Source organism: Lissotriton helveticus, chromosome 1_1 (assembly GCF_964261635.1).
Source record: "Lissotriton helveticus chromosome 1_1, aLisHel1.1, whole genome shotgun sequence".
Lineage (NCBI taxonomy): Eukaryota > Metazoa > Chordata > Amphibia > Caudata > Salamandridae > Lissotriton > Lissotriton helveticus.
The window spans coordinates 861,715,771-861,737,793 of NC_136057.1; the positions used below are offsets into that span (position 1 = coordinate 861,715,771).

General features: G+C 43.9%; 1 protein-coding gene across 2 annotated transcripts in view; it reads left to right on the forward strand.

The window, feature by feature from the left end:
- Positions 1-22,023, forward strand: part of ATP23 (ATP23 metallopeptidase and ATP synthase assembly factor homolog) — a 54,482-nt gene that overhangs the window by 11,256 nt on the left and 21,203 nt on the right. The window contains exons 2-3 of one of the 2 annotated variants that reach the window (XM_078675500.1): positions 7,710-7,755; positions 8,860-8,941. In XM_078675500.1, coding sequence (XP_078531626.1) covers positions 7,710-7,755; positions 8,860-8,941 — 128 coding nt within the window. Of the gene's footprint in view, positions 1-7,709; positions 7,756-8,595; positions 8,632-8,859; positions 8,942-22,023 lie in introns of those variants that run through there. The other variant, XM_078675510.1, reaches the window with a different exon arrangement.

The window sequence follows — 22,023 nt, forward strand, 5'->3', positions numbered from 1 at the left end:
CCCAAAAATGTTAAAAAAAAAAAAGCCGTAATTCGTGCTGGGGTCGCAGGCTCCCGTGTTTTATTTTAATGAGACCCCGGGGTGGGTAGGTCCCGGGGGCATTTCTAAAAAAAAAATAATAGCCGGGGCTGCGGGTGCCCACTGGGGTCCCCACAATCTCAGGGCTTCACTCATGTTGGGGGTGGGGGTTGCGCGGCCCCCCTCCTGGAGCTCTCCATCTGCTTATAACTTTGGCGTCGTTTGACGATTCTTTACTACATTTTCCAAAAAGGCTCTCTCTTTTGATCAGCTCCTATCTTGAAAGTTTAGGGGTGATTGCTCAAGGGGGGACTGAGAAAAAAGGGTTGTGTGAAAACGTATTTTCTCAATGGATTTTCCATAGGAAACTTTAGACAAGGATACAGGTCAAACTGCTGAACGGAATTACGCCAACTTTGGCAGAGAGAAAGGTCTTGGTCCAGAAAGCGCGGTTTTGCTGAAATGGTGTAAATCCATTCAGTAGTTTTTGAGATATTAAAGGGGAAAAAAATATATATATATATCTGGTCGGGGCCTTACTCCCGAGCACGAGCTTGCCTCCGATTGGCTGCTAACTCTTCAAAGTAGGAAGTATACTCTGATTGGCTACTAACACTTGAAACCAGGAAGTGTTAGCAGCCATCTTGTGCCTCGCATCGAGTGAAAATATAAAAGAAAGGTTCCGGGGGAAATTTAATATAGCGGAGCTCTATGTAATGATGATTTGGATGCAATGAAAGTTTAAGATTTATTAACAATAAAGGAGAAACAGATGAGCGCCAGGCAGCACGACTTTCACTCCAGGACACTAGTAGAAAGATAACCCTTTCATGCTCCCTGTGCCCAACATCACCTCTTTGGAGGTATGCCTTTAGAAGCCAGTCCGTCGGCTCGCAGCTGTCTACCTTTGCGAGCTAGTACGCTTCTGTGTCTATACCTCTGCGAGCTACTACGCTGCTGTTTCTTTGGGAGCGGACGGCTCGTAGTTCTACCTCTGTGAGTCAACCGGATGGGCCGCCGTTGTCTCTCTGCGAGCCTGGCTACCAACTGTTCATAAGTCTTACTATACGAGCATTGAAAAGCCATTTTGTGATTCAGTCCGTCAGCTGGCATCTGTCCGAGGCATTTCTGAAAACATATAGGAGCTCTGTCTGTGAGAGATACCCCATTCACGCTGCCTCCCCCGCATCAGCAGGTAACGTACCCTCTTCCCACATCACCAGCATACCATCAACAACCTTCTTGGGCCCGCAAGTCTCCCTCTGTGAACCACTGGTGGGCTTGCAGCTCTTCCAGTGCGACTTCTTGGGCCCGTCCTTTTATGAGCCAGCCCGCTGGCTTGCAGGTCTCTGAGAAGAGATGCAATGGAGGCAACGATGATGCAGGTCAGACACCCAACACTACTCCGACATCCCCCAGCAGAAGCTGTTTGTCCGCCCTCCCTGCTCACCCCCACAAACAAATGGGACAGGAACGTTTTTAAATGTGGAGCCTAACAAATCAACTGGTGTTGCAGTTTTAATAAAACAGATGCTTATGAGGTTGGACAAATAAGAATCTTAGTCATATATGGATTTACATATAAAACATTTTAATAAAACAAAACAACAACAAATAAAACTATGTGTGTAAAATATTTTATTAAAAGAAAACAACAACAAATAAAACTATGTACAGCCATGGCGTGTCATCCCTCGACAATTTGTAAATCACGGCCTGCAAGACAAAAAGAAAAATAAGGTAATGCATTATGTGTCTAGCAAAGGAGAGAGTAAAAGTGAGATACAAGGAAGATCGAAAGAGAAACGGTGTGAGAGAGAGAGAGCGAAAGAGAGAGAAGGAAAGAGTAAGACAGAGAGGAACACAGTGAAAGTGAGAGAGAAAGAGATACAAGGAAGAGAGGAACAGTGTGGGAGAGGAGAGAGAGGAAGAGAGAGAGAAACAGTGTGAGAGAGGAAGAGGGAGAGAGAGAGAGAGAGAGAGAGGAAGAGAAAGGGAGAGAAAGACTGAGAGGAAGAGAGAAAGATTAAGAAAGAAAGAGTGAGATACGATGAAGAGAGAAAGAAACAATGTGAGGGAGAGGAAAAGAGAGACAAACAATGTGAGAGTGAGGAAGAGAGAGAGGAAGTGAGGGAAAGCATGAGAGAGAAGAAGAGACCGAGAAAGAGAGAAGTTGAGAGAGAGAGAGAAAGGAAGAGATGGAAAGGGAGTGTTGACAGGCGCGGTGCGTCCATTGGGGCGTAGGGTAGTGAGTTACAACGGGGTGGACCCTAAGAACTCTCTGACCTGGGTCAGTTAATCAGGTACATGTAGAAGTGGTCGGAGTCTGATATTTTTGGAGTAACAAATATCTCAAAAAATCACAAATTTATTTAGGGGGTAACTTTAGCTTATATCTAAACCACAAATGTCACTCAAAATAGAAAAGGTTCATGCATTCGGTGCATATTTTTATTTTTGCACATCTTAATTGTAGAATGAGTAAATTCAAAACATTAGAGTAGAAAATATTGCAATTGATTCATTGACAATATAAATCAACTTAAAGAAAGCACATTTATATACAATAGATACATTCAAGTATGTCAACGCGCTCACGGTGCACAGAAAGGGAAGTATTTAGAAGGGATGGGTGTGTGGGGGTAGAAGTGGGGACCGGGTAAAGGTGGTGTGACTAGGTTATAATCACAGTGAAAAATGAAGCCTTTACAGTCTATATACAGATCAATGGGTTCCAAAATACTCTCAAGCATAGGTTCCGTAACCATCCATTATTAAGTCCTATGCTTGGAAAGATAAGGAGTATAGGTTGTCGACGTTTCGACCCCTGAAGGTAAGGGTTGTTCAAAACCTCAGGCTGGGGTCTTCATCAGGACGCGTGGTGAAGCAGGAGCGCCTATAAGTAATGCGATAGTAATGAATGTATCTGACACTACCATACACCATTTGATGCACTCGAACTAAAGTGGAAAATTACATACTTTGTATGGGGCCCGGATTGGGCCTCGAACTTGGGACCTTCCAGGGTTCCTATGTAATATATTAAGCCTGTGAATTGGGTAAAAGGATCATAATTACAATGGGCTGTCCAACATGTGGACAGTTCACCAGTGTAAAGCACAAACAAATTAAAACCAAGGGAGCACTTACTGGGAACTTAGCAATGTCCGATTGAGTATCGTGAAATTCTTTGGCCAGCTAGAACGGCCGGTCCGTGGAGAAATCCGTTAATCTCTAAAAGTGAAATGTTAAACACGGATCAGTCTGAGTGAAGGAAAAGTAATTAACCGCCATTGCCACACTGTGGTTGCTGGGTACATGCGCGGTAATATGCATAAACTAAGGTAAGCTTCTCGAGCTGGTGGTGAGGGTCACAGCTAGTGCAGCTCGCGCTTAAAATAATATATATGGGCCATCATTCTAGAAGGTCGTTTAGAGAAACGTCCAGGCATGCCCTGGCTGCTTGGCATAAAAACGGCATGACAATGGCAGACGATGCAGTTAAACGTAGTCAGCCATTGTTTACAGCGGTATTAAGTTAACTGCCGCGGAAAACGCTCAGAGTGTGCGTGGGAATCCCAACCATTAAAGAAGACAGATTCACTCGTCGCTTTTCAGATTTTCTTATTGTTATGAAGCAATAAACCGGTAAACACCGCACAACCAGTGTTTCGGATACATGCCAAATAAAATGGAGGACGGGGTCACCACCACATGAAGGTGCAGGGGGAGGTGCTGGAGAAGCGCAGTCTCCCCCCGGCAGGAAGAGAAAAGTCTCACCCGAAGTGTCTTGGAGATTGGAAAGAATAACCCCTCAAGGGCTGAGCCTGCATTTATCACCTTCTGGACTGGAACTTGGGTTCTTCAGCTGAGGGTGAATTGAAATGTGCCTCATGGAGTGAAGGGTTGGGGCGGTGGATGTCTGGAGAAGGATATCCCTTGGAGGTGAAGAAGTGTAATTGTACCACAAAGGCTTTCACTAATTTTATTCTTTATAGAGGGACTGGAATTCATGTGTTTAATGTGAAGTACATGATTAAGGTGGAGTCATAAGCAAAGGGGATTTAAGTGGCTAGACATTCCTGCTAGGGTGTCTGACTGTATTTACTTAAACCTGTGATTTTATCTGTGATGCCTTTAGGGGCTGTAATTGCAATGCATTCTAATGATATCCAAATGTTATGAGTACTGTCACTCTAAAGTGATGCGTAAACATGTATTCTTGCTGCTGCGCTTAGGTGAAGGACCCAGACTGTTAGCCCTTAAGATATAGAGGTGCATACCTTATGGTCGGTAGGAAATGCTCGGTCAGGGTTGTGTCACCAAGGCAGGGTTACCTATTTTAAATGCTGGTGAAAGTACTGGGGTGGGTCGCACTGGGATGGTGCTAGTGCGCAGGGCCCTTGCTCCAGGTTATGATCCACTACCTGCATTGGAGGCAAGATGATGTGCATACATGGGAGTGGTGGTACTAGACCCCACCCCCCTTGCGGGAGGGAAGGAGATGTTATGCAATGTCACAAAGTAATTCCAACAGCTTATGTATATTTGTTAATTGGTACATAGTATTGCGTAGTGTGTGTGTTTAATAAATGTACTCTTACTTTTATAAAGCTATTATTGAGTGTTATTTTTGCGCACCTGCAAATGGCGATTACTAGCCCACACCACCTCCCTTGAGTAAGCCTCAGACTGCTCTGCAACGCTACCCTCTGAGAGTCAGGCGCTACAATTGGGTATTTGGTTCCCAGTGAAGGACAAATGTAGTCATGTTATTTGTGCAGGCCTCACAGATGCTGCCTCATTTTCCAACAGTGAGCTAAACTGGCACACCAAAACTTGGGGGCCAGTACCAACACATCTACTAACCATCACACTCAGACTCCTCCAGGCTATCCAAAGCTGTAATAATGGGTTGGGTGGCAGGTGTTATTCATTTTAAGGTATATTGAATTGTTAAACAACTGTTGTGCCCATCTCTAAATTAGACAAACAGCGCCACCATGTGGTATTGACAATTACGTGCTGGTGCCTAGCACGGAAAACACCGGCTCAAATTATGAACTTTTAATTCGCTCCACTTTTCCACTCTGGAGGCTCTCATGGTAACTTTAATCAAGGATGCATTACAAAGCTGTTAAACCAGAAATCTGACCTAACTAACATAAACAGAAGTCTTATAGAGTGGCCGAAATTCCCAAAGACAAAAATTGTCCCACAGGCTATGAATAGTGTGGCTGAATGCACTAAAGTAATTTTTTCACGAAAATTCAGCCATATTCAAGCAACTAAACATCTCCCTGTCCATACCGCTCTAGAACAAGCATCCCCACGTGTAAACAAGTCAGCTGGTATCAAACAGCAAATATTCTGCGTTCGACCCAATTTAAACTAAAGCACCTCCACATTCATAGGTCTAATCCATCAAAACCACACCCGTACCTTTCTTCATAAATCACCAATGTTCTCCTTTAATTATCGCAACTAAAACGGGCAAGGAAGCCTCAAATCCATCTGTGCCATTCTGTAGTGGATAATCCACAATTGTTATACCAACAAAAGAAGTGGCATCATCCTAAAAATTATGTAATCACCCAATCATTTTTATTTAACTGAGAAATGCATCTAATCGCCCATACTAGACCGCTTTAATTTCCCAGTTACTCTATTCCAGAAACCATATTAATATTTGCAATGTGTCGTCCAAGTTTTAGCGATTCTCCTCTACTTAAAATGAACTTTTCCTGATTCAAATTGTGATCACCATCTTAAAGTGGCTATTCTCCAACAGTATACAATGCATGTCTCGGATCAATGTAACTTCCAAAGCACACATCACCATAAACCACAGACAACATACAATCCAGTGTAATCCACTTTCTCATAAAGGGGCAATATAAGCTACCATATTGAAACACATTTCGCCTATACTCCGCATTTAGAAATTCATCGCCCAGAAGTCTCTTTAAACATTATAGACTTACCGTTGTTATTGAAACTATTTCCGATATGATGTCCTATCGGTTTTCTAATAAAAAACAAATTAGCTTGAATATCTCCTAAAGTGACAATCAAAGAAAGTAATGCAATTCACTTTCCACATTTATACCCTTCTCCAGGGTCCTCAATCTGCTGATCCATCTCGCCTCTGTCTGACGAAGCGTAAGCTCTGTCACCTCCCTGTGCACCAGGGAGACAGAATGAGTTTTCTCACATGTGAGATGGAATAAAAAAAAAAATAGGATATAAAAATGTTTTGTGGCCTTACGAGAAGGCTATTGATGATAGGTGTTTTTAATAAGCACAACTAAGGAGAATTGACCTGATGGAGTTCATTTCATAGAATAACCTACCACAACTTTCAGTTTGAGTTTTCTAGGTGCAAGGGTGTATCCATCACTAACCCTAATTGAAGTATAGTATGTAGACTGAGGATCATGCAGCAATTTTCAATTGAAATGGCCAGCCGGCCTTGTCCGAGTTCTCAAATTAAGTCTGTTCAATGTGAACAAACTGCCCCAAAGTTTCATTACAAGATTCATTTTATTGATTATCTCCTTAGCAACATTTGAATGAATAGGCTCTGTGGAAAATGATAACCTGCTCAGTCCTCCTTTCTTAATGTAAAGGTACAAGTGAGAGCAAGTACCTCCATCTTGCTCCTCAACTTCCCATGTAAAGGCTATGTGTGTCAAACCAAATTTTTCGTTCAAAGCCAGAGAACCATAAATAGCTGAGGAGCGAATGTACAAAAGCTTTTATGGTTGGAAACAGGCAGATTCACAGAATTGTCCCATTTGCGACTTCAAAAAAGCAATTTCTAATGTACGTATGACAAATTGCAGTTTGATAACTTGAATTGCAATTTGGTATTTGGAAGGAGCGTGTTTAAGGCCTCTATTCCAAATTCAGAATCGCAGTAGTATGTATTCATGTTTGGAACCGAATTACGGTTGCAATACATTTTTTTTTTTGTTTTTTTTTTTTACCGACCCCCTCCAAGAAGGAAGTAACCATTTGCAAATGGGAAGAGGTCCCCACGGGATCTAATCCCCTTTGATAATGTTAGAAAAATATATTTTCTAAGAGCAGGCAATGGTCCCACGGGCCCCTGCCTATTCTATGGAAAAAGAAACTGAGAAGTTAAATTTTCTTTTTTTTATTTAAAAGCCATCACGGTGGTGGTCTGCTGACCCTAGCAGGACACCATACCTGTGATGGCTGCTATTCTTAGTGCGTTGCAAACTGTGACCTACCGCACTAATATATATTAGATATGCTGATTTGTGACCCACTAGAAATCGCTATATAAGACTTGTATGTTTTCGTATATTAGAAATTGCGATTTCCTAATTGTGATTCGGCTCGAATCGCAATTAGGAACTCTCAATCCCTACACTTTGTACATATGGTCCAAGGCCTCAAATTGAGGGACCCTGATCCTCTCTGATGGAACAGCAGCAGCTCAGAAGCTAACGCTCTTGCTGTAAACAATACATTTCACATATAAGTTGAGCTTTACTTTTGTAGAAATTAACACGTTTTCTGATCCTTTATTTTCCGATTTAGTTCAGTCTTAATGTAACCTGGCAATTGAATCTGCAACAAATGTATTTTAAATAATATTTGACAATCCAATACTGAGATGTGCCACATAGATCATCTATTTTTATTCAATGAACTTTTTTCAGGTCCATATGCGAAGCTTCTTCTTGATGCAATGAAGAAATCCGGTTGGTAAGGTTTTTCTATATATAATTGCAATATTCTAATGAGTGTTAACACATTTCGCTCTGATTATGCTTCTAAAGTGCAGAAAACGTTACAGAGTAATATGAAAGTGATTCAACAGTGCACTAAATATTGACCATACAAACCAGCAAGAAAGTCTATAATTTATTTATGTCAAGGAAATAGAACTGCAGTAGTTTAAAAAGAAGTAAACACATTGAAGTGGTGAAACATGGTTCTGCCCTCTGTTGAATAGTGCGCAACATATCTAAAAATATAAGAGCGAAGTTTCCTCTTTTCTCACCAGTTAGTATGAAGCATTTTACATGTATTTAATTTTGTTTTTGCGTGTTTCTACAATGCTTCAGTGAATTGTGTGTATGGTGGAGAGGGGGTAGGTCTGACCTACTGGTTGTGTAGACTTCCATGTGTACTACTGTTGCATGTTGGTTGTTGGAACAAATGTCTAAATCTCTGCATGGTATATACTGACGTCAATGAATTGTGCATTTAGTTAAATAATGTTCTGTTTTCCCTGTCAATGCCTCCCTCCGTTCTGCCAGTCAGGAGGAGTACATTAAACAATCTGGCCACCAGCATTAAGTGTCAAACTAAAATAAATGTACTGTAGAAGAAAGAAGAAAAATGCTAACATTTAACTTTCCATTTTCGTGTATTTCAATTGGTTATTTAAAATGTAATTGTGCCTACTGCAGGCAAAATCGATAGCCATTTATTAGCAACTCGAAGTGTGAGCAATGGCAGGAGTAATTAAACAATTATATTTAAAGTAGTCTCTGTTTGTTTACAGTGTAACTTTCTCCACGCAGTGGTTAAATGGACGAGTACGAGGCAGCACTCAGAAGTCCGACGACATTCAGGGTAGGCCACGGTTTTGTTAAGGTGGAACCTTGGCTAGGGGCAGGTTTCCACTCAAAGTCCAGTATCGTGGTTCATTCTGAATCCCAAGGTTAGCCAGTGGTCAAAAAATAGCAGACCTGTACAAAATATAAAATGGATGTACATAGGCCATTTCAAGCTGAAAAAATATTTATAACGGGTTTGTGCACCAGTAACCAGATGCATTTTGGGGGATTCTTGTATTTCCAGTACTGTGTTTAAGGATCGGCATTTCTCATGTGAAGATTGTGATGGTTCCGTAAGTGGAGGTTTTGATGCTGCGACATCAGAGGTGAGTAGTGTGCATGATTTCTAAAATATTATCAATTAATTCCTCCTAAGAATATGACTTTTTGTTCTCTTAGGAACTTATCCATGTTTTTGAAATTATGTTCTAACCAGAACCACCATTTTAAAAACTTCTTTAACTGAGAAATAGCATGTAAAATGTCACCTCAAGTGGCTGCTTAGATTAAGAATGAAAATCTTACTCTCCATAAAAAAAATTCAGAGCAATGTCACTTGCCCAGTGAACGAATTGCAGTCTCTGTCTTGATTAGTCGAACACAAGCGTTGATGCTGCAACAAACGACAAGGCTAATTGAAGAGACCGACCAGCTATGGCGCCTGCCGTGTGTCACGTATTTTAGTCTTTAGCACTCAATTCACGACGGTGCCTCAGAAAGGAGGATTAGCCTGAAACCCCCAAGTGGACCTAGGCCCTTAGATACAATACAACATGGGATCTGTGCACACGTCAATTATTATACTGTACAGTGTTGACAGGCAAACCATGCACAATATAGCACAAAGTCAATAACGTTGATATGATCTTGATTGTTGTGTTCTTCAGTTCAGATTTAATTTGCAACGCCCAGCCAACACGTGTTTCGTCAGGGTGGTACACCCACGACTTCGTCAGGGCTCTAAAATGTACAATGGCTGCATGTTACATACATGTACCTGCACCATACACATTACAAACTCATTTTTATCACAATAAAGTACTTAGGGGTTAGTGTGAGTCTACAATTCAGACTTGAGGATAGGGGTATTACAAGAAAGTATAATTTAGCCCGGCTCATAGATAAGCCATACCATATCACCATAAGTGACGTGCGTTCTCTGTATCTTAATTTCGCCAGCATGCACGTTAATAATTATCATCATAAAACTCATCTAATTAGACAGATGTGCACTTCAACACAGTCACCAAATCTTGTCCGTGACCCAATGGACACCCAAGTAAAAAGGACCTCGTAAAAAGGAAAGTATAAAAGAAAAAAACCTAAAATGCGATGTTAAAGGGTTTAGCACAATTGTGCTTCTTACCCAAATGGGCAGTGGTGTTTCAGTTAATGTTGCGAGATCTCTACGCTGTAGGGGATATCAATACATTGACCAAATAAGTACTAAGTTTATGCATATCATGTGGTATAAGCCGTTAAAATTATACCCAAATGCCTGAGGAGAGCACCTCACCTCTCCGCCGGTTGTACTTCCGTTTCGGCTGTCAGGTTCAAACAGAGTAAAAATCAACACTGCGTATATCCAGCAGCTTGCGTTCAGTATGGTGTCCTTATGCTGTAAGGCACTGGGGAAGGAGAAGGACGTAACTGCTGTTACCCTGAATACCTGATCATGGCACTAAATACACCCGATTACATTAACTTGAACCACTAATGTATTGTCTGTATTTCACCTTCTGTTTACTTGCCGGTTACAGTTATACATTGCAACAAGTCTATGCCAGGTTAAAATTATAATGGTTATTCCTACGATGCCACTCATCTATAAAAGTCTCATTTATATATTTTAAACTTAAGTGCAAACACGCATAAGCCCGCATATTATCCTCAATCAATGTACACATATACCTTATGGCCATCATTCTTGCCCGAACTTATAAATTACATGATGGCAAATTTCAAAATTTAAATCCAAATTACAATGTTCATCTATCAATAATTTATTCAATTTGTGCAATAATTATGTCATGGAGTGGCCCGATTCCTCAATGTGTAACCATGAGGATATCGGAAACCTTAGTGTGCCTTCATGCCCAGATACGGCAAAACCCACGTTCTATATAATCTTACATTTACGTTGCATAAACAGCTCCATTATCCGTCCAACCCCGTTACGACTGGTGCAACACCCCCTTACCCGTTCGTGTGTACACGATCAATATCCGAAGTGGACGCCGCAGCTCCAGTACTGCTGCTGGCTCGCGTCCTCGCGTATGAATGCGGAAGTGCATTACACGCGTCCTTTATCAAAAATGGAAGCTAGAGCGATCACCCCACACCGGAAGAGGCAAAAATTTGGCCCACCGGAAGGGGATAAACGCTGTAGCTGCTAGATGTTTTAAGACACCCCCGCAGTTTTATGCAATTGAACTGCTACTGTGAATACGTGTTCCCCTTTATATAAAAATTATCCAATCGCTCAAAAGTGCACATAATTTCAAAATGCTAAAATTATAATCATATCTAAATTGATACCAGTTGCAGTCACAGTTGATTATCTAGGCTTACAATTGGCATCAAGAGTCCATATGTTGATCTTAGGAGAGGAAAAGTTATTATATGTCCCTACTTATGCAAATTCGATCACAAGTGGGCCAATCCCGTAAATGATGAAAAAAGAATAGTAAATGAATGATCAAGTTGGAAACAGATGTGGTGATCTGGAGGAGGAGAGGAAAGGTGATCTCCTGGTTGAAACGATATATCCCATGTAGTTCTAATATGGCCACGTGCATTATCAATGTGACATCATCATGCTATTGTAAAGCCACTGTTTTGCTATTACATATGTTGGACATAAGTTACAGGTTACACTCTGGATTGACAAACACTGTCACAGTTAGTGGATGTTACAATTTCCACTATATGGCAGAATATCTTCTTGTTCTGTAGAGAATCTAATAGAATATACAGTGTATGACATCTTAATCACCCAGAAAAAATTGCAGTTCACGATCGGAGTTCAAGCCCTGTTGTACTGCATCCAATCACATTATCCAAGTTGCCTCTGCTCTGCGCAATGCTAATTCTCTGTTGCCTCCCCTTTTATCTGGTGCAACCATTTGTATTCCAAAAAAGCTGAACTGTTTGTAAGGTCCCTGTTTTGCACAAGACATGGCATGTATAGCCATGGGATATCGCGCATCCCCCTGTTTTAATGCCCTAGCGTGTTCACTTATGCGGTCTTTCAAAAACCGTATAGTGCTCCCAACATATTGCTTCATGCACCTACAGGTCACAATATAGACCACAAATTTAGTTAGGCAGTTTATATTTTGTCTAATGCAATACCTTTTCCCATTTGGACCATAGAATTCTGTAATGTTATTTAACGCCCATTTACACGCTCCACAGGTGCCACACTTGTGGAAGCCCATAGTGTGTCTTGATAACCAGTTCGGGTTTTTCACAGCAGTTGGCATGGTTGGGCTCAGAATATTCCTCAATGTGTTGCCCCTTCTGTAAGTGAAACAAGGAGGTTGGTGCGGCGCACTGCGTATATTTGAAAAAAGTTCAATTCAAAATGGTTGGATTTTGTTAAAGAAGATAACGGTGCTCCTACAGGTGACGCAACTGTCCGAATGCGTCTAAATAGTTGAATGTGTTAAGTGCGCTACTAAAGCGTAGGCGCATCCATGTTGGTTGGGCACACTTGTAAGGTTCAGAACGAGGCGTAACTGACTCCAGGAAAGTTCAATAAAGAAGTTTCAAAATCTCGAGTTTGCTGTGTTTTATTTTGAAAGTCTCATTCTCATATTTATCATGTGTAACATCAAACAGTTCATTTGGATCGATGATTTGAGTTGTATTTTTTTGTTCCTCTTTGCAGCGCTCCTTGAGAAAGGACTCTTCGAGTCCGAAATGCATTGGAGCATTTTCGATTAACCTGGATTACATCGATCCAAATGAACTGTTTGATGTTACACATGATAAATATGAGAATGAGACTTTCAAAATAAAACACAGCAAACTCGAGATTTTGAAACTTCTTTATTGAACTTTCCTGGAGTCAGTTACGCCTCGTACTGCCCTTCTGTAAGTGATCATGGGTCTTTTTGGTGTAAATTCCTCTAATGACTTGTCTGCCCTTAAAACATGCCAGTGTTTGTGCATCAATTTACTAACCAGAGCTGCTTGCTGATTAAAGCTTGTAATCAGTCTCACTGGTTGGCTAGTGGTGGGACTTGCAGTCTTATCCATCAGTGTCTCCCTTTGTGTCACTCGCTGTATGCGTGTAGAGGCTGCCTCTAGAATATTACGTGGGTAGCCTCTGGCTGTATATCTCTCTTTCATACTGTCCAGATTGCAAAGGAAGTCTTTTTCAGTGCTGCAATTACGCCTGGCCCTCGTAAATTCTCCAAATGGGATGGCTCTGATTTGGTGATCTGGGTGCGCACTTGAGGCATGAAGTACCGAATTGCAAGCTGTGGTTTTACGATATAGTCTGCTGTGTATTGAGTTGTCTCGTACAAATATCTACACATCTAGGAAAACAATACTTTTCCTACTCCAAGTGTATATCAATTGTACGCCCAATGTATTTGTATTCAGATATACAAAGAACTCCTGCAATTGTAATTCTGTACCAGACCATAGCAGCAGACAATCATCGATAAATCGACCCCAATATACAATATATTCACTGAATCCATTCCCTCTTTCACTCCACATCCACTTGAGACTTTTATAGATGAGTGGCATCGTAGGAATAATCATTATAATTTTAACCTGGCATAGACTTGTTGCAATGTATAACTGTAACCGGCAAGTAAACAGAAGGTGAAATACAGACAATACATTAGTGGTTCAAGTTAATGTAATCGGGTGCATTTAGTGCCATGATCAGGTATTAAGGGTAACAGCAGTTACGTCCTTCTCCTTCCCCAGTGCCTTACAGCATAAGGACACCATACTGAACGCAAGCTGCTGGATATACGCAGTGCTGATTTTTACTCTGTTTGAACCTGACAGCCGGGACGGAAGTACAAACTGCGGAGAGGTGAGGTGCTCTCCTCAGGCATTTGGGTATAATTTTAACGGCTTATACCACATGATATGCATAAACTTAGTACTTATTTGGTCAATGTATTGATATCCCCTACAGCGTAGAGATCTCGCAACATTAACTGAAACACCACTGCCCATTTGGGTAAGAAGCACAATTGTGCTAAACCCTTTAACATCGCATTTTAGGTTTTTTTCTTTTATACTTTCCTTTCTACAAGGTCATTTTTACTTGGGTGTCCATTGGGTCACGGACAAGATGTGGTGACTGTGTTGAAGTGCACATCTGTCTAATTAGATGAGTTTTATGATGATAATTATTAACGTGCATGCTGGCGAAATTAAGATACAGAGAACGCACGTCACTTATGGTGATATGGTATGGCTTATCTATGGGCCGGGCTAAATGATACTTTCTTGTAATACCCCTTTCCACAAGTCTGAATTGTAGACTGACACTAACCCCTTAGTACTTTATTGTGATAAAAATAAATGAGTTTGTAATGTGTATGGTGCAGGTACATGTATGTAACATGCAGCCATTGTACATTTTAGAGCCCTGACGAAGTCGTGGGTGTACCACCCTGACGAAACACGTGTTGGCTGGGCGTTGCAAATAAAATCTGAACTGAAGAACACAACAATCAAGATCATACAAGCGTTGATGCTTATTAGTTATTATTCTGCTTATGAACTCTGACCATCAACACAGTAGCTTATATTTTTGTGTGGTTGGAAAACCAGTCCTATTTTTAACCTATCGAGAAGGTTTAAATGTATTATAAACTGTACCAACACATGCACGGCAGCGAGACAGAAGGCAAATTATTGATGAATGTATCAACGGGCTTTAAATTGACAAATTAAGCAAATCAGTTAAGGTCGGGTAAGCGAAATGTTCAGACCTTCCTATAGTTGAACCTATAAAGAAAAACTCGGCCTGGGCCCCTCCTGGTACTGATTGGACTTTAACTTTCCACTCAAGGAGCCTCAGAAGTTCTAACAGTCTACTCTTCATCCCGCCAAAAATCAGCAAACAAAAAAAACGCTTCTCGATCCTTCTCTGGAAATGCGCCCAAAATCTGGAACTCCATCCTAGTCCATATCAGGACGACCTCCTCCTTTATACAATTCAAAAGGCAGCTAAAAGACCTCTTCCTCAACCGTTCTCTCCCAAATGGATAGCCGCTGCCAAAATGCTTACGTTTGCACATTGCAGGTCTCGGACACTTCGTCACTAAGACATCTACCTCATCCCCTTCCTGGCTCCTCCATCTTCCCCCTCCCCCCCTCCCTAAAGGAGGCTAGGCTCAAATCAATGTGCTCAATATTGTGATTCTGTGTCTTTCTTTCCTGCACTTGTTCAGTGCGCCGAGACTAACAATTGGTTCATGAATCAATATGTGGACGACTGCCAAACGGTGTGTTTTTACTCATGCTGTGAAGCGCTCCGATACCTTCGGGTCGGGTTAACGCTCTATAAAACTCTTCAATAAATAAATACTCACAATATCTAGAATCTAACTCATCTGGAGTGATGTAGCAAATTGAGTTCCACCCATTTAGGCCCCCAGGATTTTTTGCATTGGACCTTTACTGGGCTGGTTACACAGGAGCATTGAACACACACTTATGCACACCTGCATTGGCTGCACATGTAACACTGCAGTCTTGCACCACCTGCACCCATGTAGCCTGTCGCAGGAGGGACTCTTCAGGGATTGGCACTGACCTGGGGTATTCCTTGTAACGTGATTGGCATTCATAATGTAGTGCCTACTGAGGATCTGTGGTGATTGCACTATGTTCCACATTATAGGTGAAATATGCCCTAATGTACACTTTCCCTCTAATAATTGCTTAAGAAGCGTTCACACCTATTGCCTGCCAAAGACTGCCCTACCTATATGCCATCCTTGGGGGAAAAAACGTCCTCTAGGTTACTGCATTCAGAGTATTAATGTACAGCCCCAAACATACCACATACATTCCTTAACAGTGCTTGACCCAGTTCCTGGAAAAGTAAGGGGTGGGTAAGAAATCTGCACCTGTTAATTAGCCTGCCACTGTGCACCTGGGTGGTGGCAGCACAGGCCCACTGAAATAAAGACTTTGGACCACATCTCTAAAGCCAACACAGGTGGGGATCGCCTTTAAAGTTTTGGGGAAAGGAATCGGGCAACTGTGTTGGCTAGGGGCAGAGTGGAGTCTCTGAGGATAGCTTGTTCCACAGGAAACTTGAAGTCACCATATTGGATTGTCCCAGCATGCTGTGTAGGAAAGTTGAGACTGGGAGGAATTATGATGTGGTACCTTAGAATTGACCATGGGAGATCGGCCTGTACGAAGCACAGTATCTGCTGTCTTTCCCTGGCTAGGGCAATACCACTATCCTTGCAAGAGCATCATGGGTGGCAAATCTGTTGTATCATCTATTGCATTAAAAAGCCAGGTTAATATCTAAGCTAAAATATGGCAGAAGGTCTTATAGAAGATGGGAGTGAAGCCGTCTGGTCAAAGAGACTTAAGGAGTTTAAGACTGGCAATGGCTGAGAACCTCCTCAATCCTGATAGTGCTATCTATGGTAGCAGCCTGTTTAGGTGTTCGCTTAGAATGCATCAAGCCCTGGCAATACGTGGAAGATTGTGAGATTGGCAGAGTAGAGGGTCCCGTAAAAGTCCCTGAAGGCGTTGGCGATATCGTGTTCCCGAGTGATCTCCGCACCTCCATCAACCAGGAGAAGGGGGACCGCCGACGCCTGTCGCTGCCCGCGCAACTTGTGAGCCAATAAACAACCGCACTTTTCCCCCCGTGTAAAAGGTGTGCTTCTATCGGGGAGCTGCAAATTCCGCCCTATCTAGATCAAGGCTGGCCAGCTATGCCCGCGCCGCTGTGAGTTTCCGTCAAATGCGGGGGGCTCCCGCCCTTTTATGAATACCCTCCAGTTCCATTACTTGTTGGAAGAGTTTGTCCCTTTTTATCCCTACGGGTTCTATTGTCCGCTGCAGATGTGGTGATGAAGTCCCCTCACGCTACCAGCTTTAGACTTTCCCAGAGGGTGACAATTGATGTGCCCTGAGTGTCATTAATAGCTAAATAGTCATTCAGTGTGATGGTGAGGTGCATCACTACTTCAGGGCGGTGTAGGAGTGTGTCCCTAAGCCTCCAGGAATAGGATGGGCAGGAGGTGGGGTGAACAACAGGGTAGCGGTGGGGGCCGCGTGGTTTGAGAGGGTCTGAGTGCCTGAAATGCGATTTCAGAAGACTGTGCAGTCTGAAGGAAAGAGTGGGTCGTCCGGGAATAATCCAGTCTGGCATAGGTCTTCTGGGCATGTAAGTAAAAAGTATAGTCTTGTGTGTGAGGGAGGAGGTGCCTCCACAGGTCTACCAGCCCTATGTCCTGCAACCACTGGCGGGAAGTGTCAGAGAGGGCCCCTGTCTGCCACTGCCTCTGCGCGGAGTGGTCTAGCTGGGTGTCAAACACTATATTCAAGACCCCCCCCACCCCCATAAGGATTGGTTAGTCGAGTGTAGACATCAAGTAGGATATGTATCAAAACAGACTTTTGTGATTCGCAAATTGCGATTTTTAGAGAATCGCCATTAGAGAATCGCAAAATGCAATGTATGTAGGATTTGGTAGGAGGCACATAGGAATAAATGGGAAGACATTCTCAATTTGCGATTACCAATTGGAGAATTGCAAATTGAGAATGCAATTTCAAGGGTGCAAGGGTGTCATAAGGACACCCTGTTGCACCCCTGAAATGAGCATGTGTGGACATGTGGCGCTCATACATGCCCTAAGGGCATGTATGCGCGGCACATGGCACCTTGAAAAATGCCAAAAAGTGAATTTTTCAAAGAAATCGCAAATTACTACCAACTTAAAGTTGGTGGTAATTTGCGATTTCATAAGAGAGATCGCACAACTTGGGTGCTTTCTACATCTCATTTAAGGAATCGCATTCGCAAAATAGGGAATCGCAAATTTTGCGATTCAATATTTTGCAAGGGCCTTTTGAGATGATACATCCAAAAAAGGCTTTTTCCCGTTCGCAAACAGGCTGATTCTGAGAATCGCCCCGTTTGCGAACGGGAAATGGGCTTCATACACATGCCCCCTAGTCCCCAAGTGCCTTATGTATGAATCCCTCAAGTCCTTCGTTCGGGGCATAAATAGTAGTGATAGTCAAGGCGTGGCCGCCCACCGTCACCGAGAGGGCCAAGAGACGTCCCTTAGTCTCCGAAATCTTGGCACTCACCTTGCCCGGAAATGAGCGAGCTACAAGGATGGCAACCCCAGCCTTTTTAACGGGGAGAGAGGAAAAGTACTGCTGTGGAAAGGCTTTGGAGTGCACCCGATGTGTATCACCGGACAGCAGAAGAGTTTCTTGCAGCAAGCAGAGGTGGGCGCTGGAGTTCTCAAGATAGGACAGAATAGCTCTCCGCTTGATGGGGTTATTAAGCCCCTTCACATTCAGTGTCAAAATATTAACGCTCATTTATTTAAGTAGGCGAGGGGAGCGCTGTTCAGTGCGATCTGTACAATAGAGCTAAGGTGGCCCCGAGAGGGAGGCCCCCCCCCCCCCGAACCCCATATGCAACGCCCTTGACGTAGAAGCGCAGCCCTAGCATGCCCAGTTCACCAGGAACATTGCAAGGGAGAGGAGGCCCCAATAACAAGAACAACAAAAACCCCTTGAGAAATAAAACAAAATCATGAACTGTAACAAGAGTCAATGTCCCGAGCGTCCTGCTCATAGGAGAAAGCAAGAAAGGGGGTGTCAATGGACTGTGGCTCCCCGCTCCCACCAGGCAGGCCCATCACAGCAGAATCCAGACCAGCAGCTCGACTCGGGGTAGGAATTAGAGCAAAAGTTCACAGCTAGAGAAGGGTAACCTCATTCCACTGGGGTTCCCGTGAGACTCAACAGGACCGCCTCTCCTTGGCGGCTGGCGTAGAGAGCTGTAGACTAGGACGGGGCAGGGGTAATCGCGGCTGGATGATTCACCGCTGTATATCCAGGCCCCACAATGTTTCTACTTCTGGGCAGATTCAATCTGACGGGCCACAGAAGGACCGCCCCTCCCCCAGCAATATCACCAATGGGGCCCTAGCAGGATTTCCCTGGAGCCGCAGGTGCTGCTGTCTTCCCCCCCCCCCCCCCCCCTCCTCACCTCCTGGAACACAGCCCTCACAAATCAGTCAGGCCAAAGCCCCACGTGGCCTCTCTCCTGTGGTGGGCGCGGATGAGTCAATTCTTCAAGAGGAGTGCGCGCACTGACCAGTCCCGCCCTCCCACGGCCTCTCCAGCGGTGCTAGCAGCACAACCCCAGGTCCACCGGCCAAGTCCGAGTTCCGCAGAGATACCAGGCAGATCAGCACTCCTCTCCCCTCAAGCCCCTGAGCAGGCGGAGGCGCTGCACAGGGCGGGAGGAAGGTCGAGTACCCAGGAGTAGCAGGCACCTTAGCCCCGCCTCCACCTCACCGCCGCAGCATTGTCCTCCTCTCCAAGCTGGGGCCTCGCATAGTAGCCCCTATCGAGGGTATCCTGCTCATAGGTCAGTTGTGCCTCCGGAATCACCGCTCAGCGGGTGAGTCCACCGCGTATGCTCGCTGTGTCTGCCCCGATCCACATATGGCCGCCAGGCGTCACCAAGGCCGGAACACTCTCGCCTGGGGGACCGTCAGCCCTCGCTAGCCCTCCAGGGCTCGAGCTCCGCAGGCCGCTAGGGTTTGGGACCGGGAGCCAGATTCCGCCGCTTCCGCCGACCAGTCACGCTGATCCAGCGGTTTAACAACAGATACTCCACTACCATATACTCACCTGGGCCCATAAACTCACAAGTAGATCAAACCGCTGGTTGTCAAGTTTATAAATCCACAGTATTCAGGATTAGTTATTTAATATTCCTAACTATCCTTTAACTGATCAAAAAGTTCTTTCCTCTGGTCAATGGACCATTAGTTGAACTAGTTGATGGTGAAAATGACCTAAAACTATCTGTTCTTTTAAACAATGTAAATGACCACAGACTCTGAAACGTTTTAAATCTTTATTTAAATTTCAAGCGCATGTGAACCATTTCAAATACACAGTGCAATCACCATCATTCTTAGGAGAGCAGATTCGATCAAATCATCAAACATATACTTTGGACTCTTGCAATGATCAATGTTCAGAAAGGGAGAAGACAGAGAGGAAAGAACATCTGCAAATAGCATGAAAATATAATTTCCAAGGATAGTGTGAAGACCAACCCACTCGCCAAAGGGCTGGTAAGGGTCCCCCAGGATAGATCAGGCGACAAAGACTTCAGGACAGGAATAAGGGCAGGGTAGATGACATCTCTAGAATACCGACAAATGCGTAGCACCCCTCTCTGACACACTCTTCCTCCTCGAGATTATTCTGCGATCTTCTTATCTAACCTGTTGGACTTGGCCCTTTTCTTGCCGGGTCACCCCTGAACTTTTTGCCTTCCTCCTCCTATTTTGTCTGACCTGTTTTTGTTGGTTTTATGACTTCGAGCACTTTACCACTGCTGATAGTGCTAAACGTCCATATGCTCTCCCTATTATAAATTGATGTATGGATTAGTGACTTCATGATTGGCTGGTTTGGTTTACTTGTCAGACCCTAGTACAGTGCACCGCATGTGCCCAGGGCTTGTAAATCAAATGCTGCTGGTGGGCTTGCAGCACTGGTTGTGCCACCCATTAAAGCAGCCTGCAAAAGTGTGTCTTAGGTCTCCCATTGCAGAGCCTGTGGCAGTCTGGTACTGCCATGCTGACTGGGCAAGTGCACCCACCAGTATAGTATGCCTGAACTCAGAATGATAAAATACATATTTTTGTGTTGTCCATTTTAACATTCCGTGTTTGAAAATACCACTTTTAAATAGCCGGTATTTTCTTGCCTAACTGTCCAAGCCTGCCTCTGCTAGGTTGTGTATTCCTTGTCTGGAGTTGAGTGACATGAGCTGGGGGATTCCAGGAGATGGGGTGAGTCAGCACAGGGCTGAATAGAGAGATCTGCATGTAAATGGGGGGGAGGATTTTCACCTGGGACCTGAATAAGGCTGTGCCTTCCCTCCACAATGCTGGCTCCACCTCCTGCGGTGCGTCTTATGTCCCTGGCCTACACTATGAAAGGAAAGAAGGAGTCTTGTTAACAAAGTGCTCCACGACTTCCCAGAACTGGTTTGGACTTAGCAAGTACCTCTCTGCCTTCAGAGTACAAAGGAAAATGAGTATAAAAGAGGGGACTCAAACCCCAGAACTTTAGATGAATTTTGGGAAACAAGAAGAACCTTTGCTGAGGAGAGGAACCAGAGAGAAACTGAAGGAGGAGACTATCCTTAAGATGAGTGCTGCTTGGAGGATTGGCCGGCAGTGGTTGCCTGACTACCAAAGAAAGGAGAAAGGAACTTTGTGCTACTTTTATTAACTTGTAAAGGATCTCCAAGGGCTTGGAAATCGAGCTTGCCTCCTGCTGAAGTCTCAGAGATAACAACAGACTTCACCAACCAGCTCCCCTGAGTTTTTTTGAAGTGCCTACTGTTGTGCTGGGCCTTCTGAGGAACTGCCTGTCGCAAGGAGCTGAAAGCGCGACTCACGAAGAAGAAGCGTGACGCAGCTGCTGTGGTCGCCGCTGTTGCATCGCATCGCAGAAGCGCCTCGCATCGCCAGAGAAGAGTGTCGCCAAATCGCTGCAGACGCCGTCGCATCACCGGACTTGTGTGTAGACTTTGTCGTCGCATCACATCACCAAAGTGCCTCGCATCACCGGAGAAGCGTGTCGCCGTCGGAGCAGCCTCCATCGCATCACCGGAGAAGCCCGTCGCAGGGCCTGTCGCAGCTCAGAAGAATCGTTGAGTCGCCGCACAGCCGTCAGGCATGCACGCATCGTTGTCGCATGAAGCAGAAGACTCCATTCTGTTTCATTGCACCAGATCTTCATCGCATCACGGCGGGTCGCATCGCCACGGAAGCGCAGTCCCCTGCGCGCCAGTAGGGCACCGACAAATCACCGTTCTTGCATGTAAGGAACCGACGCATCACCTTCCCTGCAACACTTTTGTAGTATAGCGTTACACATCCAAAGGTACATTGAACTTAAATTGTCGAATTTACCATCTAAAGAGAACTAAGCTATTTCTACCATTTTTAAAGTACAGTATTGTGGATTTTTGTGGTCTTGTGTTAAGTCTATATAAAAATACTTATTTTTATACTTCAACTGGCTTTCTGTCCGTCTGTAGTTTTGTTACTGGATTACTGTATGTGTTCACAAATGCTTTACACACTGCCTCTAAGATAAGCCTGCCTGCTCG